We start from the raw sequence: 18,241 nt of genomic DNA, 5'->3' as shown, positions 1-18,241 counted from the left end.
ACAAAAAGAATACAAACGTCTGTGTTTATGGATATTAACAGTTGAACGGATGGGGGGGAAAAAACAGAATAAGAAAGGATTTGATTTCTAAATACTGTAGGCTCTTTTTAACCCCTGTTACTATGAAAGGTTTTGATAAAAAAAAATGTACAGGTAAAAATCTAAAACTAGAATTAATTTACAAAATTACTTTAACCCCTTGGTTGCCAAAAAGGTCTGCAATCCTCCTAAGTGGGTTAAGTAAGAACTGTGTAGAAAAACAATTCTTGATAAGCTATTTAACTGCAATAAAATCTACCTAAATTTTATTATAGGCCTCTTTGATAAAATAAAAAGGGATGCTACACCTTGCTTAAAAAAAAAGGCCAGTAAAGGGTTAAAAATGTACTCTGTCAGTGCTGTGTCTGTTGTTTTCTTCCAAATCATCTGTGGAAAGCTTAAGTATGACAGCCCTACACCCCCTCATGGATTAAGCGTGAAACAGTTACACTTCATTTCTTCAATGTGTTTTTAGGTTTTGAAAAAAAGGGGGAGTGTGTTGATGAGGTAAAGGGATGACATGTTCTCCTTTCATCGGTGTTACAAGATAGTAGAGATGAATGTTTGAAAAGCAGCACTACAGTGCAAGCATGGCATTTAGCCACTCTCACATAATGGCAGCCAGACGGCATCAAGCGAGTAGAGTCATTATAGAAGTGGATGATTACAGCTCCAACCCCACACAGGCGTTTACATTCTACAACATTAACCAAGGACGCTTCCAGCCCCCACATGTGCAAATGTAAGTACCCCATTTGTGTGATAATGCAGCAAATCTTGTACCAAACGGAATATTTACATTATTTATGGAATGCTATTGGTCACTTGGTATTGCTCAGTGCTCCCACATGACGTGTATGCAAGGGGTTACTAAATGTACTGTCTGCAATGGGAAGAGCCGGGAAAGAGTAAGGTGCAGGATTCATATTTTTTTTTAATGTTTCACTCATTTGTGTGTTGACTATTGAACTTGTCCTGCTGGATATGTGGTGCTATTTTAATGGTTACTCCCTCTGGTTTACTTATTAGAAGATTAAAGTTATTAAATAAAAAAAACTAAATAAAAAATGTGGCACATTATATGAACAAACCTTCACATTTAAGCCACTACAAAATATGCTGTTTTCTCATTAGAAGATATAAATATCACATTTTCTTTCTTTCTTTCTTTCTTTCTTTCTTTCTTTCTTTCTTTCTTTCTTTCTTTCTTTCTTTCTTTCTTTCTTTCTTTCTTTCTTTCTTTCTCTTTCTTTCTTTCTTTTTCTTTCTTTCTTTCTTTCATTCTTTTTCTTTCTTTCTTTCTTTCTTTCTTTCTTTCTCTTTCCCTTTCTTTCTTTTTCTCTCTATCTTTCTCTTTCTTTCTTTCTCTTTCTTTCTTTCTTTCTTTCTTTCTTTTTTTCTTTCTTTCTTTCTTTCATTTTCTCTCTGTCTTTCCCTTTCTTTCTTTCTTTCTTTCTTTCTTTCTTTCTTTCTTTCTTTCTTTCTTTCTTTCTTTCTTTCTTTCTTTCTTTCTTTCTTTCCCTTTCTTTCTTTTTCTCTCTATCTTTCTCTTTCTTTCTTTCTTTCTTTCTTTCCCTTTCTTTCTTTTTCTCTCTATCTTTCTCTTTCTTTCTTTCTTTCTTTCTTTCTTTCCCTTTCTTTCTTTTTCTCTCTGTCTTTCCCTTTCTTTCTTTCCCTTTCTTTCTTTTTCTCTCTATCTTTCTCTTTCTTTCATTCTTTCTTTCTTTCTTTCTTTCTTTCTCCTTATGATTTTACTGCTATATTTGGAAATCTAATTGTAACATTACCAGGACTTCTTTTTATTATAGTGATTTGTACATAATTAAGAAGTAATTGCCATTGTTAAAAAGTAATTAAGAGAAAATTTGTGTTTTATGTGTTTGTCTATTATCTCCAGATTATAAACAATTGATATATATATATACAATCAGAAGGTATCTGCACTCTCACTAACAAAAAAGTCATCAACCAGGGTGCCAGATCAAAACAAGTGTATAAATAGAAAAATAGTAACTGCACTTACTGGATTGGTTCAATATCAAACCATATGGATTTATTTCATATAGGTGATGTTTCGGGGTATGCAACCCCTTCCTCAGACCATACCCTATGGTCTGAGGAAGGGGTCGCATACCCCAAAATGTCACCTATATGAAATAAATCCATATGGTTTGATACTGAAAAAATCCAGTAAGTGCAGTCTCTCTCTCTCTCTCTCTCTCTCTCTCTCTCTCTCGCTCTCTCTCTCTCTCTGTATATATATATATATATATATATATATATATATATATATATATATATATATATATATATATATATATATACTTATGACTGCAATGAAAATTCATACACAAAAACGTATTGAGACAACTGAAGATTTATTTGATGATGATTTTTTTTTATTGAATTCCATAAATAACTGAAAATAGCAGCAGTAATAAATCACAAATAACAACAGAAGTGTTGTCTATTATTTGTGATTTGATGGATAACAAAAGAAAACTATAAGACTGCAAGTTAATATGTGATTTTATTTACTTTAGTGAAAGACAAATACACACTGTTTTTTATATGTAAAATCAACTAAGAGTTTGGAGTAAAAAAGTGTGAGTACAATAAGATACTTTTCAAAATACTGAATAAAGAATTTTTTAAATATATTATATTATTTCCTTTAAAAAGATATAAAAAAGTATCTTAGCTAAAAAAGATTAAATTCATAGAGATGACAATTAAATACTAGTATATAAATAAGGTAACTTTATTTAAAAAAAAGAGACACTCTTCAATGAAAAGTCAAAATGACAGTGCTGTCGTCCAATTAAAAATATCTTTAATTAGTTGTCCTTTCCTACAATTATGTTGTGAACTTTCCATTACAGACTATGATTAAGTGATAAAACGTGTGCAAAACGTCTATACTGTATTTTGGGCCTTTTTTTTTAGTTTTCCGTTTATGATATTAGATCAAATGTGTTACCTTTTTAATATGGGATAAGCAGAGTTTTATCAACATGAAAGTATTACTATGATCTTCACACAGCTCTGTTTTTAAAATACAGAACTCCAATGAATGCAAAACTTATACATTTTTAAGTTGAATGTTTATTGAAAAGAGTAATTCCTATTAAAAAAAATATATAAAAATCTCAGAATAATAAATACATTAGTTTGGCCATTGTTTATGAACTATTGATTTATAGCAAGTATTTAAAAAAAAAATCTTTTAGAAATCTGCATTTTTTGGGAGGGCTGTACAACAATATATGATATACTGTAGCAAACCAAACCCATAGTGCTAGTCAGTACCTATCGTCCTGGGTTTAGCCATGGGTTGTCATTCATTAGCCTTACAATAATACACAAATTAAAGGGACATGAAACCCAAACATTTTCTTTCATGATTCAGATAAAGAATAAAATTTTAAACAACTTTCTAATTTACGTTTATTATTTAATTTGCTTCCTTCCTTTGTTATCCTTTGCTTAAAGGTTTATCTAGGCAGGCTCAGGAGCAACAAAGAACCTAGGTTCTAGCTGCTGATTGGTGGCTGCATATATATACTGATTGTCATTGGCTCACCTATGTGTTCAATTAGAAACCAGTAGTGCATTGCTGCTCCTTCAATAAATTATACCAAGAGAATGAAATAGAATAATAGAAGTAAATTAGAAAGTTGTTTAACATTGTATTCTCTATCTGAATCATGAAAGAACATTTTTGGGGTTCATGACCCTTGAAGCTTGTGACACCACAGATAATGCCACACAAAGACAGAAAAATATGTTAAGAAAGATTAATCTTATCTTGGTTATTTAAATAGTTGCTGATATCCCTATAAACTCTTTAACTTGAAAAGGTGTGTCACATTAGAGGGTTAGATCTGTATTTATTAAAAGGTATTCATTGACTATACATAAGCAACACCAGCTACCTTGGTATTTGGTGTGAAAGTGAATTAGTCGTGGTTGACATACAATGTAAGGAAATTTGATGTTCCTTAAAGGGACATAATACATAAACATTTTCTCTGTACCATGTATAATAGAGTGTTTTGAAATGTACTAAATGCTTTATTCTTTTTTTTAAATGAGATGTTCTTGTGGTGAATAAAAACATTATGTTATGTGTGATTTGTCCCTATTAATCAATGAGTCTTGGGACTCAGCTATAAACAGTCACACACTTCCTGTTAGTTTCACTAATTAGAAAAACTGTCACTTAAATAAAGCATACCATTTAAACCAAGTATCTAGTTCTAATTTAATTTTTATCTCTTAGTATAATTGGCTGAAAAGCATACCTAGGTAGGCTCAAGACCAGCAATGCACTACTAGGAACTAGCTGCTAATTGGTGGTTGCACATATATGCCTCTTGCTATTGGCTCACCCAGTAGTGCATTGCTGCTCCTTCAACAAAGGATGCCAAGAGAATGAAGCAAATTTCATAAATTGAATACATTGGAAAGTTGTTTTTTGTTTCATGTATCTGAATAATGAATGAAAAAAAATTTAATTTTTTTTTAATCAAAACAATATTTTAAAACGTTTAACTGCTGGTCTTTAATGAAATAATAGAAATGTCACTTTAATGTTTATGCTTGTTATTGAGAGAAAAAGAAATGACACATGTAATCATAATTTCACAATACACTAACAATTGAAAACAACACAGCCATTCATTCCTCCAGGAACATTATTGTTTGATTTGTATATTTGTAATGCCTGATCACTAAACAAATAAAAAACACTACATATATACTACATAATACACATATATACTACATAATACACACACACACACACACATATATATATATATATATATATATATATATATATATATATATATACTACATACTTCTTACTACATATGTACCATTTACTACATACTACATATATACTAAACACTACATATATACTACATACTAAATATATACTACATATATACTACATACTACAAACATACTACATGTATACTACTTACTACATACTACATATATACTACATATATACTACAAACTACATATATACTACATATATACTACATATATACTACAAACTACATATATACTACATATATACTACATATATACTACAAACTACATATATGCTACATACTAAATATATGCTACATATATAGCACATATATACTACATAATACAGATATACTACATACTGTATATGCTACATATTATATATATACTACATGATACATACTATATATATATATATATATATATATATATATATTACATTCCACATATATACTAAAAATATACTACATTTATACTACATACAACACAATACATACCACATATATACTAAAAATATACTACATTTATACTACATACTACACATATAACACATACTACATATATACTAGATACTACATATATACTACAAACTACATATATAATACATACCTCATAAATACTACATTTATACTACATACTACATATATAATACATAATACATATGCTGCACAGCACAGGTGAGCTTGCAATCTAAGTGGTGGCATAGGGAAAACAAGAGGATGGCTTGAAAGATGAGTTGATTACAAGGTAAAGTCCATGACAGGATATGCACAGGGCAAGAAAGGGGGTCTCAAACAGTAAGAATGAATCAGCAAGAAGGTTGTAGACTCATTTGAATAGGGGACATTTGAAGTAACAGATGGCTCCAGCTAAATAGCAGGTAAAGGGGTGGCGCATTACTGATAGAAGAAACATACTGTTTATCTGTATATTATAACGCAGGTGGTCATGCTGCGAATAAATAAATTGGTTTTGCTAAGAAGATAAATCGCTTTATTTGCCTATAGACATCTCTGTAATGTGTTCAATGTACTTTATAAAGTTATAAACCCAATATAATATGTTAGGAACAGGAATGCACTGGCTTGTTCACTCTGCAGGTCTCTGGTCCATTGCCAAGGATGGAGCCTAGTTTTACCTCTTTTCCTTTTCTCAAATTTTTTATCCAGCATAAAAATGGCAACACTAAATTTATATCAAATTGTTTTCTATCTTACACCTAGATTTAGAGTTCTGCGGCCAAAGGGGTGCGTTAGCCACGATCCCCCCCGCACCTTTTAAACAACGCTGGTATTGAGAGTTCTCTGAAGGGCTGCGTTAGGCTCCAAAAAGGGAGCGTACAGGCATATTTACCGCCACTGCAACTCTCAATACCAGCGGTGCTTACGGATGCGGCCAGCTTCATAAACGTGCTTGTGCACGATTTCCCCATAGGAAACAATGGGGCAGTTTGAGCTGAAAAAAACCTAACACCTGCAAAAAAGCAGCGTTCAGCTCCTAACGCAGCCCCATTGTTTCCTATGGGGAAACACTTCCTAAGTCTGCACCTAACACCCTAACATGTACGCCGAGTCTAAACACCCCTAACCTTACACTTATTAACCCCTAATCTGCTGACCCCGCTATCGCTGAACCCTGCATATTATTATTAACCCCTAATCTGCCGCTCCGTACACCGCCACAACCTACGTTATCCCTATGTACCCCTAATCTGCTGCCCCTAACATCGCCGACCCCTATATTATATTTATTACCCCCTAATCTGCCCCCCCCAACGTCGCCGCTACCTACCTACACTTATTAACCCCTAATCTGCCGACCGGAGCTCACCGCTACTCTAATAAATGTATTAACCCCTAAAGCTAAGTCTTACCCTAACCCTAACACCCCCCTAAGTTAAATTTTATTTTATTCTAACAAAATAAAATAAATCTTATTAAATAAATAATTCCTATTTAAAGCTAAATACTTACCTGTAAAATAAACCCTAATATAGCTACAATATAAATAATAATTATATTGTAGCTATTTTAGGATTAATATTTATTTTACAGGCAACTTTGTATTTATTTTAACCAGGTACAGTAGCTATTAAATAGTTAATAACTATTTAATAGTTACCTAGTTAAAATAATTACAAAATTACCTGTAAAATAAATCCTAACCTAAGTTACAATTAAACCTAACACTACACTATCAATAAATTAATTAAATAAACTATCTACAATTATCTACAATGAAATCAACTAAACTAAATTACAAAAACAAACAAACACTAAATTACAAAAAATAAAAAAAGATTACAAGAATTTTAAATTAATTTTAACCTACTCTAAGCCCCTTAAAAAAATAACAAAGCCCCCCAAAATAAAAAAATGCCCTACCCTATTCTAAAATAAAAATTGAAAAGCTCTTTTACCTTACCAGCCCTTAAAAGGGCCTTTTGCTGGGCATGCCCCAAAGAAAACAGCTCTTTTGCATTTAAATAAACATACAATACCCCCCCCCCCCAACATTACAACCCACCACCCACATATCCCTAATCTAACCCAAACACCCCTTAAAAAACCTAACACTAAGCCCCTGAAGATCTTCCTATCTTGTCTTCACCACGCCGGGTATCACCGATCCGTCCAGAAGAGGGTCCGAAGTCTTCCTCCTATCCGGCAAGAAGAGGTCCAGAAGAGGGTCCAAAGTCTTCATCCTATCCCGCAAGAAGAGGAGATTCGGACCGGCAAACATCTTCATCCAAGCGGCATCTTCTATCTTCTTCCATCCGGCGCAGAGCGGGACCATCTTGAAGCAGCCGATGCAGATCCATCCTCTTCTTCAAGCGACTCCCGACGAATGAAGGTTCCTTTAAGGGACGTCATCCAAGATGGCGTTCCTTTAAGGGACGTCATCCAAGATGGCGATCAGCCAATAGAATGCGAGCTCAATCTGATTGGCTGATTGGATCAGCCAATCGGATTGATCTTGATTCTGATTGGCTGATTCCATCAGCCAATCAGAATATTCCTACCTTAATTCCGATTGGCTGATAGAATCCTATCAGCCAATAGGAATTCGAGGGACGCCATCTTGGATGATGTCCCTTAAAGGAACCGTCATTCTTCAGTTGGACGTCGCCAGATGAAGATGGGTCCGCGGTGGAAGTCTTCAGGATGGAGCCAGTCCTCATCGGATGAAGATAGAAGATGCCGCTTGGAAGATGATGGTTGCCGGTCCGGATCTACTCTTCTTCCCGGATAGGATGAAGACTTTGGAGCCTCTTCTGGACCTCTTCAGCCACCGGATGATGGATCACCAGCCCCCGCTTGGGTTGGATGAAGATTTTGGAGCCAGGACCGATCGGTGATACCCGGTGAGGTGAAGACAAGGTAGGATGATCTTCAGGGGCTTAGTGTTAGGTTTATTTAAGGGGGGTTTGGGTTAGATTAGGGGTATGTGGGTGGTGGGTTGTAATGTTAGGGGGGGGTATTGTATGTGTTTTTTTTTACAGGCAAAAGAGCTGAACTTCTTGGGGCATGCCCCGCAAAGGGCCCTGTTCAGGGCTGGTAAGGTAAAAGGGGTTAATACTATTTATTATAGGGTTAGTGAGGCGGATTAGGGGTTAATAACTTTATTATGATAGCGGTGCGGTCCGCTCGGCAGATTAGGGGTTAATAAGTGTAGGCAGGTGGAGGCGACGTTGTGGGGGGCAGATTAGGGGTTAATAAATATAATATAGGGTCGGCGGTGTTAGGGGCAGCAGATTAGGGGTACATAAGGATAATGTAAGTAGCGGCGGTTTACGGAGCGGCAGATTAGGGGTTAAAAATAATATGCAGGGGTCAGCGATATCGGGGGCGGCAGATTAGGGGTTAATAAGTGTAAGGCTAGGGGTGTTTAGACTCGGGGTACATGTTAGGGTGTTAGGTGCAGATGTAGGAAGTGTTTCCCCATAGCAAACAATGGGGCTGCGTTAGGAACTGAACGCGGCTTTTTTGCAGGTTTTATTTCAGCTCAAACAGCCCCATTGTTTCCTATGGGGGAATCGTGCACGAGCACGTTTTTGAGGCTGGCCGCGTCCGTAAGCAACTCTAGTATCGAGAGTTGAAGCTGTGTTAAATATGCTCTACGCTCCTTTTTTGGAGCCTAACGCAGCCTTTATGTGGAATCTCAATACCAGAGTTATTTTTATGGTGCGGCCAGAAAAAAGCCGGCGTTAGCTACGCGGGTCCTTACCGACAAAACTCTAAATCTAGCCGAAAGTATGTAAAATAAAACCTAAACTAGCTACAATATAACTAATAGTTATATTGTAGCTATCTTAGGTTTTATTTTTATTTTAAAGGTAAGTTTGTATTTATTTTAACTAGGTAGACTAGTTAGTAAATAGTTATTAACTATTTACTAACTACCTAGTTAAAATAAATACAAACTTGCCTGTGAAATAAAAATAAAACCTAAGCTGCCTTACACTAAGAGCTACCTTTACAAAAAATAAAAAAAACTACCATTGCAAAAAATAACAAACAAAATTATCCAAAACAATAAAAATTATTCCTATTCTAAAAGCCTTTTAAAAAAAATAAACACCCCAAAATGAAAAAATCCTAATCTATAATAAACTACCAAGGGCCATTAAAAGGGCCTTTTGTAGGCCCTTATAGGGGCCTTTTGTAGGGCATTGCCCTAAAGAAATCAGATCTTTTCCTAAAAAGGAAAAACACAAAGACCCACTAACATTACAAACCCCCACCCCCCAAACCCACAAAATAAAAATAAGGTTAAAAATAATCTACCCATTGCCCTTAAAAGGGCATTCAGCTCTTTTACTGTCCTTAAAAGGGCATTCAGCTCTTTTACTGTCCTTAAAAGGGCATTCAGCTCTTTTACTGTCCTTAAAAGGGCATTCAGATATTTTAAGAGAGCCCACCCTAATCTAAAAAACCCAAAATGAAAAAAAAAACATTACACAAAATAACAAACAAATTATCAAAAATTTCTTTTCTAATACCCATTTAAAAAAAAAAACACCCAAAAATAAAAAGCCTAATCTATAATAAACTACCAATAGCCCTCCACCTCTGCGCATCGCTGCTCCGCCTCCGCAGGGATGAAGAAGATGCCGGTCCCGCGATGGATGAAGATGGAGCCGCCGGGATGAAGATTGTTCAAGCGGGACTTCAACAACTGTGAGTACCTAAAAAAGGGTTAGTGTTAGGTTTTTTAAGGTTTTTTGTGGTGGTGGTGGGGGGGGGGGGGGTTTAGATTAGGGTGGGCACTCTTAAAAGAGCTGAATGCCCTTTTCAGGGCAATGCCCATGCAAATGCCCTTTTCAGGGCAATGAGTAGATTAAGTTTTTTTTAGATAGTATTTTTATTTTGTGGGGTTGAGGGGTGGGGGTTTGTAATGTTAGTGGGTCTTTGTATTTATTTGTGAGCAAAAGAGCTGATTTATTTAGGGCAATGCCCTACAAAAGGCCCTTTTAAGGGCTATTGGTAGTTTATTTTTATAGATTAGGTTTTTTATTTTGGGGTGTTTTTTTAAAAAAATGGGTATTAGAATAGGAATAATTTTTGTTATTTTTGATAATTTGTTTGTTATTTTGTGTAATGTTTTTTTTTTTTCATTTTGGGGTGTTTTTTTTTAGATTAGGGTGGGCACTCTTAAAAGAGCTGAATGCCCTTTTAAGGGCAGTAAAAGAGCTGAATGCCCTTTTAAGGGAAATGCCCATACAAATGCCCTTTTCAGGGCAATGAGTAGATTAGGTTTTACTTTATTTTTATTTTGTGGGTTTGGGGGGTGGGGGTTTGTAATGTTAGTGGGTCTTTGTGTTTTTCTTTTGTAGGAAAAGAGCTGATTTCTTTAGGGCAATGCCCTACAAAAGGCCCTTTTAAGGGCCTACAAAAGGCCTTCTTAAGGGCCCTTGGTAGTTTTATAGATTAGAGATTTTTTTTATTTTGGGGTGGGTTTTTAAAAAAAAAAATAGGGTATTAGAATAGGAATAATTTTTATTGTTTTGGATAATTTTGTTTGTTATTTTTTGTAATGGTAGCATTTTAATTTTTTTGTAATTTTTTTTATTTTAATTTTTTGTAATGGTAGGATGTTTTATTTTTGTAATGGTAGCTTTTAGAGTAAGGCAGGTTAGGTATTTATTTTAACTAGGTAGTTAGTAAATTGTTAATAACTATTTTTTACTAACTAGTCTACCTAGTTAAAATAAATGCAAACTTACCTGTGAAATAAAAATAAAACCTAAGCTAGCTACAATATAACTATTAGGTATATTATTGCTAGCTAAAGGTTTAATTTCACGGGTAAGTTACTTTGGCCTAGATTTGGAGTTCGGCGGTAAAAGGGCTGTTAACGCTCCACGGGCTTTTTTCTGGCCGCACCATAAAATTAACTCTGGTATCGAGAGTTCAAACAAATGCTGCGTTAGGCTCCAAAAAAGGAGCGTAGAGCATTTTTACCGCAAAAGCAACTCTCGATACCAGAGTTGCTTACGGACGCGGCCGGCCTCAAAAACATGCTCGTGCACGATTCCCCCATAGGAAACAATGGGGCTGTTTGAGCTGAAAAAAAACCTAACACCTGCAAAAAAGCAGCGTTCAGCTCCTAACGCAGCCCCATTGTTTGCTATGGGGAAACACTTCCTACGTCTGCACCTAACACTCTAACATGTACCCCGAGTCTAAACACCCCTACCCTTACACTTATTAACCCCTAATCTGCCGCCCCCGCTATCGCTGACCCCTGCATATTTTTTTAAACCCCTAATCTGCCGCTCCGTAAACCGCCGCCACCTACGTTATCCCTATGTACCCCTAATCTGCTACCCCTAACACCGCCGACCCCTATATTATATTTATTAACCCCTAACCTGCCCCCCACAACGTCGCCGACACCTGCCTACACTTATTAACCCCTAATCTGCCGAGCGGACCTGAGCGCTACTATAATAAAGTTATTAACCCCTAATCCGCCTCACTAACCCTATCATAAATAGTATTAACCCCTAATCTGCCCTCCCTAACATCGCCGACACCTAACTTCAATTATTAACCCCTAATCTTCCGATCGGAGCTCACCGCTATTCTAATAAATGGATTAACCCCTAAAGCTAAGTCTAACCCTAACACTAACACCCCCCTAAGTTAAATATAATATTTATCTAACAAAATAAATTAACTCTTATTAAATAACTTATTCCTATTTAAAGCTAAATACTTACCTGTAAAATAAATCCTAATATAGCTACAATATAAATTATAATTATATTATAGCTATTTTAGGATTAATATTTATTTTACAGGCAACTTTGTAATTATTTTAACCAGGTACAATAGCTATTAAATAGTTAAGAACTATTTAATAGTTACCTAGTTAAAATAATAACAAATTTACCTGTAAAATAAATCTTAACCTAAGTTATAATTAAACCTACCACTACCCTATCAATAAAATAATTAAATAAACTACCTACAATTACCTACAATTAACCTAACACTACACTATCAATAAATTAATTAAACACAATGCCTACAAATAAATACAATTAAATAAACTAGCTAAAGTACAAAAAATAAAAAAGAACTAAGTTACAGAAAATAAAAAAATATTTACAAACATAAGAAAAATATTACAACAATTTTAAACTAATTACACCTACTCTAAGCCCCCTAATAAAATAACAAAGCCCCCCAAAATAAAAAATTCCCTACCCTATTCTAAATTAAAAAAGTTACAAGCTCTTTTACCTTACCAGCCCTGAACAGGGCCCTTTGCGGGGCATGCCCCAAGAATTTCAGCTCTTTTGCCTGTAAAAAAAAACATACAATACCCCCCCCCCCAACATTACAACCCACCACCCACATACCCCTAATCTAACCCAAACCCCCTTAAATAAACCTAACACTAAGCCCCTGAAGATCTTCCTACCTTGTCTTCACCATCCAGGTATCACCGATCCGTCCTGGCTCCAAGATCTTCATCCAACCCAAGCGGGGGTTGGCGATCCATCATCCGGTGCTGAAGAGGTCCAGAAGAGGCTCCAAAGTCTTCCTCCTTTCCGGCAAGAAGAGGACATCCGGACCGGCAAACATCTTCTCCAAGCGGCATCTTCGATCTTCTTCCATCCGGAGCGAAGCGGCAGGATCCTGAAGACCTCCAGCGCGGAACATCCATCCGGACCGACGACTGAACGACGAATGACTGTTCCTTTAAGGGACGTCATCCAAGATGGCGTCCCTCGATTTCCGATTGGCTGATAGGATTCTATCAGCCAATCGGAATTAAGGTAGGAATTTTCTGATTGGCTGATGGAATCAGCCAATCAGAATCAAGTTCAATCCGATTGGCTGATACAATCAGCCAATCAGATTGAGCTCGCATTCTATTGGCTGTTCCGATCAGCCAATAGAATGCAAGCTCAATCTGATTGGCTGATTGGATCGGCCAATCGGATTGAACTAGATTCTGATTGGCTGATTCCATCAGCCAATCAGAAAATTCCTACCTTAATTCCGATTGGCTGATAGAATCCTATCAGCCAATCGGAATTCGAGGGACGCCATCTTGGATGACGTCCCTTAAAGGAACAGTCATTCGTCGTTCAGTCGTCGGTCCGGATGGATGTTCCGCGCTGGAGGTCTTCAGGATCCTGCCGCTTCGCTCCGGATGGAAGAAGATCGAAGATGCCGCTTGGAGAAGATGTTTGCCGGTCCGGATGTCCTCTTCTTGCCGGATAGGAGGAAGACTTTGGAGCCTCTTCTGGACCGGATTATGGATCGCCAACCCCCGCTTGGGTTGGATGAAGATCTTGGAGCCAGGACGGATCGGTGATACCTGGATGGTGAAGACAAGGTAGGAAGATCTTCAGGGGCTTAGTGTTAGGTTTATTTAAGGGGGGTTTGGGTTAGATTAGGGGTATGTGGGTGGTGGGTTGTAATGTTGGGGGGGGGTATTGTATGTTTTTTTTTACAGGCAAAAGAGCTGAAATTCTTGGGGCATGCCCCGCAAAGGGCCCTGTTCAGGGCTGGTAAGGTAAAAGAGCTTGTAACTTTTTTAATTTAGAATAGGGTAGGGAATTTTTTATTTTGGGGGCCTTTGTTATTTTATTAGGGGGCTTAGAGTAGGTGTAATTAGTTTAAAATTGTTGTAATATTTTTCTTATGTTTGTAAATATTTTTTTATTTTCTGTAACTTAGTTCTTTTTTATTTTTTGTACTTTAGCTAGTTTATTTAATTGTATTTATTTGTAGGAATTGTGTTTAATTAATTTATTGATAGTGTAGTGTTAGGTTAATTGTAGGTAATTGTAGGTAGTTTATTTAATTATTTTATTGATAGGGTAGTGGTAGGTTTAATTATAACTTAGGTTAGGATTTATTTTACAGGTAAATTTGTTATTATTTTAACTAGGTAACTATTAAATAGTTCTTAACTATTTAATAGCTATTTTACCTGGTTAAAATAATAACAAAGTTGCCTGTAAAATAAATATTAATCCTAAAATAGCTATAATATAATTAAAATTTATATTGTAGCTATATTATGATTTATTTTACAGGTAAGTATTTAGCTTTAAATAGGAATAATTTATTTAATAAGAGTTAATTTATTTCGTTAGATAAAAATTATATTTAACTTAGGGGGGTGTTAGTGTTAGGGTTAGACTTAGCTTTAGGGGTTAATACATTTATTAGAATAGCGGTGAGCTCCGGTCGGCAGATTAGGGGTTAATAATTGAAGTTAGGTGTCGGCGATGTTAGGGAGGGCAGATTAGGGGTTAATACTATTTATGATAGGGTTAGTGAGGCGGATTAGGGGTTAATACATTTATTATAGTAGCGCTCAGGTCCGCTCGGCAGATTAGGGGTTAATAAGTGTAGGCAGGTGTCGGCGACGTTGAGGGGGGCAGATTAGGGGTTAATAAATATAATATAGGGGTCGGCGATGTTAGGGCAGCAGATTAGGGGTACATAGGGATAACGTAGGTGGCGGCGATTTGCGGTCGGAAGATTAGGGGTTAATTATTTTAAGTAGCTGGCGGCGACGTTGTGGGGGGCAAGTTAGGGGTTAATAAATGTAATACAGGGGTCGGCGGGGTTAGGGGCAGCAGATTAGGGGTACATAAGTATAACGTAGGTGGCGGTCGGCAGATTAGGGGTTAAAAATTTTAATCGAGTGGCGGCGGTGTGGGGGGACCTCGGTTTAGGGGTACATAGGTAGTTTATGGGTGTTAGTGTACTTTAGGGTACAGTAGTTAAGAGCTTTATAAACCGGCGTTAGCCAGAAAGCTCTTAACTCCTGCTATTTTCAGGCGGCTGGAATCTTGTCGTTAGAGCTCTAACGCTCACTTCAGAAACGACTCTAAATACCAGCGTTAGAAAGATCCCATTGAAAATATAGGCTACGCAAATGGCGTAGGGGGATCTGCGGTATGGAAAAGTCGCGGCTGAAAAGTGAGCGTTAGACCCTTTAATCACTGACTCCAAATACCAGCGGGCAGCCAAAACCAGCGTTAGGAGCCTCTAACGCTGGTTTTGACGGCTACCGCCGAACTCCAAATCTAGGCCTTTGTATTTAGATTTAAATAGGTATTATTTAATTGATAATTGTAACTTTAATTTAGTTATATTTTATTTATGACAAAGTTAGGGGGTGTTAGGTTTAGGTTTAGGGTTAGGTTTAAAGTTAGCGGGTGTTAGGTTTAGGGGTTAATATAGTTTAATTTAGGTTGTTCCGATGTGGGGGCCAGTGATTTAGGGGTTAATAGGTTTAGTTAGTATTGGCGATGTTTGGGAATGGCGGTTTAGGGGTTAATAGGTTTAGTTCATGTCGGCAATGTGGGGATGCGGTTTAGGGGTTAATAGGTTTAGTTCGTGTCGGCGATGTTTCGGGACGACGGTTTAGGGTTAAAAGGTTTAGTTGTCGGGGAAACGGTGGTTTAGGGGTTAATACCTTTATTATACTTAGCGTTAGTGTTGGGGAACTGCGGTTTAGGAACAATAACATATTCTGAATATGAATAATGGATCAGAAAATTCGGAAACTAATTTATTCATTTTCATAATTTTTCGGAATTTTTCAGGATGTGTCGATTTGGAAATTCGGATGCATCCGAATCGCCAAATCGGCCAATATTTGTCTGAATTCCGAAATTGTCCGAAACAAAACGCACATGTCTACCTTAAATTAAATATTACTGTGGTCATGACTACTCTATATTGTTGCAAATTTTAGTGTACACACCACAGGAACGTGTAAGAAAAAAAATACTATAATTTTTTAATGCCCTATCATATAGATTATACACAGTCTGAGATAAAGCTTATAAATTGTCTTTGCTTTAATAGATGCTTTTTTTTATACAGTAGGTCTCAAGTTATTATGGATGCATGGTAGCATTGCCATAGTTTATTGGAAGAAGAAATCCAAGGTATATTTCGTTCTCAGGCTTATATGTTTGGAATGGCTGAATGAAATTTACAGAAAATTATAATTCGTCTGTGGTCTCTATAAATTGTGGAATTCTGTTGGAACATTTCCAGATATGAAGATGAGAAAAATATATATTTGTCAATACAGATATAGCTAAATAGCTTGAGGAAAAACTAGTCTACATACATATATTCAGGCTGAAGTGCCATTTTTAATATCAAGTCAACAAATATTTGTTTCCAATTTTTGGAGATATACCAGTTTATATCATGCTGGTCTTGTATATATGATTTCATTTTTACTGTATATGAGATATGAAATATAAATAGTTTTTGGGAGCTTGCCAGGCTCTTAGAGTCAGAAATTTTTGGAGATATACCAGTTTATATCATGCTGGTCTTGTATATATGATTTCATTTTTACTGTATATGAGATATGAAATATAAATAGTTTTTGGGAGCTTGCCAGGCTCTTAGAGTCAGAAAGACTTACTGAACGAGCAATATTAAAAATCAGCCAAGCTGGTTTATATAGTGGATTCATTAACACTAGACAGAGTCTATGGAACTGTTTTCATGCTAATATAAAGCTCTTAATGTAAAAATAGGTAATGTAGAAGTGTGAGAATTAGCTAAGATATATAAAGGTTTAAGCACAAACAGATCTTTATTACAGGTATGCTGCGTAAAGTGTATATTTGTAGACACTTTTCACCTGTGTTTGTGACAGAACAAAAGTATATTTTTCTTTCAGCAGCAAGATTAAAGAAAATAAGTTACTTGAAAGTACACATTTACTTTAAAATTGTGCCTTTTGTGTAGACCATATTATTATATTTTAGAGCTTGTTAAAAAATAAATGTAACAAATCAACATAACCCATATTATAAAAGACATGTATTGTACCTTAATAAGGTTCCTAAGTATGAAATAAACATGCAAATGCTTCCATAGTATGGAAAATGTTTTTGAGGCCAGGACTGTGTGAGCACAGACAGGGGTTTGGGATTTCTGGGATTAGATTCTGATTGTCCCACTAATAGAACAAACAAAGATACTCTATTATTCTCACAATTCGGACACATGGAAGATCTGAGTTTGCTTTTAGTATAGTTTAGTATTAAAATGATTCTAGATTAAGAGATGCTAGTTAAGAAAGCATAACAATTTAGTAACATATTAATTAATGTCATTCATGTCATAAAGGTATGTTACTTACAAGTGATTACCTTATGTGTACAGTTGGTAAAGCAGTGGTTCGTTGTGGTTGGTAGATCAGAAAGTTCAAGTCTAGGGGTGGTATGTAGTCATGTCATAAAGGTATGTTACTTACAAGTGATTACCTTATGTGTACAGTTGGTAAGGCAGTGGTTCGTTGTGGTTGGTAGATCAGAAAGTTCAAGTCTAGGGGTGGTATGTAGTCATGTTTATGAAGGTATGTTACAAGTGATTACCTTATGTGTACAGTTGGTAAGGCAGTGGTTCATTGTGGTTGGAGGATCAGGATGTTCTTGTCTAGGGGTGGTATTAAAGAAGTATTTTGTCTTTAAGGTCTGTGCTAGATGAGGATTTGCAGTGTTGGTAGAGCATTATACTGAAAACATTGTTAGTTTCTAGTATGTTGGGGATTGATAGAGTGTAAGATACAAAAAAGATCTTTCTAATACGGTTCTTGATGTGATGTAATACTGAAAGCAAACCATAGGAAGGTAATATCTGAGACCACTGAAATGCACTGGAAAAGGGCTTTCAAATCTCCCCAAGTAATATGTGATGTTGGGCATTCCACCACGGGTTCCTATCGCCCTTGAAAGTATCTACCTTTAATCCAAGGAACAACTTCAGGCATAGATATAATGATGGAATGAATCAACAAAGTTTTAAATGATGAATTTTTATATCTGTAAACTTCTTTTGGTAAACAGTTTGCATGTTTAATTGATTTATAA

General features: G+C 35.9%; 1 protein-coding gene across 1 annotated transcript in view; it reads left to right on the top strand.

The window, feature by feature from the left end:
• The first annotated feature begins 551 nt into the window (after window positions 1-551).
• The window catches only part of MPPED1 (metallophosphoesterase domain containing 1), a 341,777-nt gene continuing 324,087 nt past the window's right edge, over window positions 552-18,241 (top strand). The window contains exon 1 of the mRNA XM_053716262.1: window positions 552-781. Within this exon, the coding sequence (XP_053572237.1) occupies window positions 600-781 (182 nt within the window). The 5' untranslated portion in view covers window positions 552-599. The remainder of the gene's footprint in view (window positions 782-18,241) is intronic.

This window comes from Bombina bombina, chromosome 6 (genome assembly GCF_027579735.1).
Source record: "Bombina bombina isolate aBomBom1 chromosome 6, aBomBom1.pri, whole genome shotgun sequence".
Lineage (NCBI taxonomy): Eukaryota > Metazoa > Chordata > Amphibia > Anura > Bombinatoridae > Bombina > Bombina bombina.
This window is presented reverse-complemented; position numbering and strand designations above follow the sequence as displayed.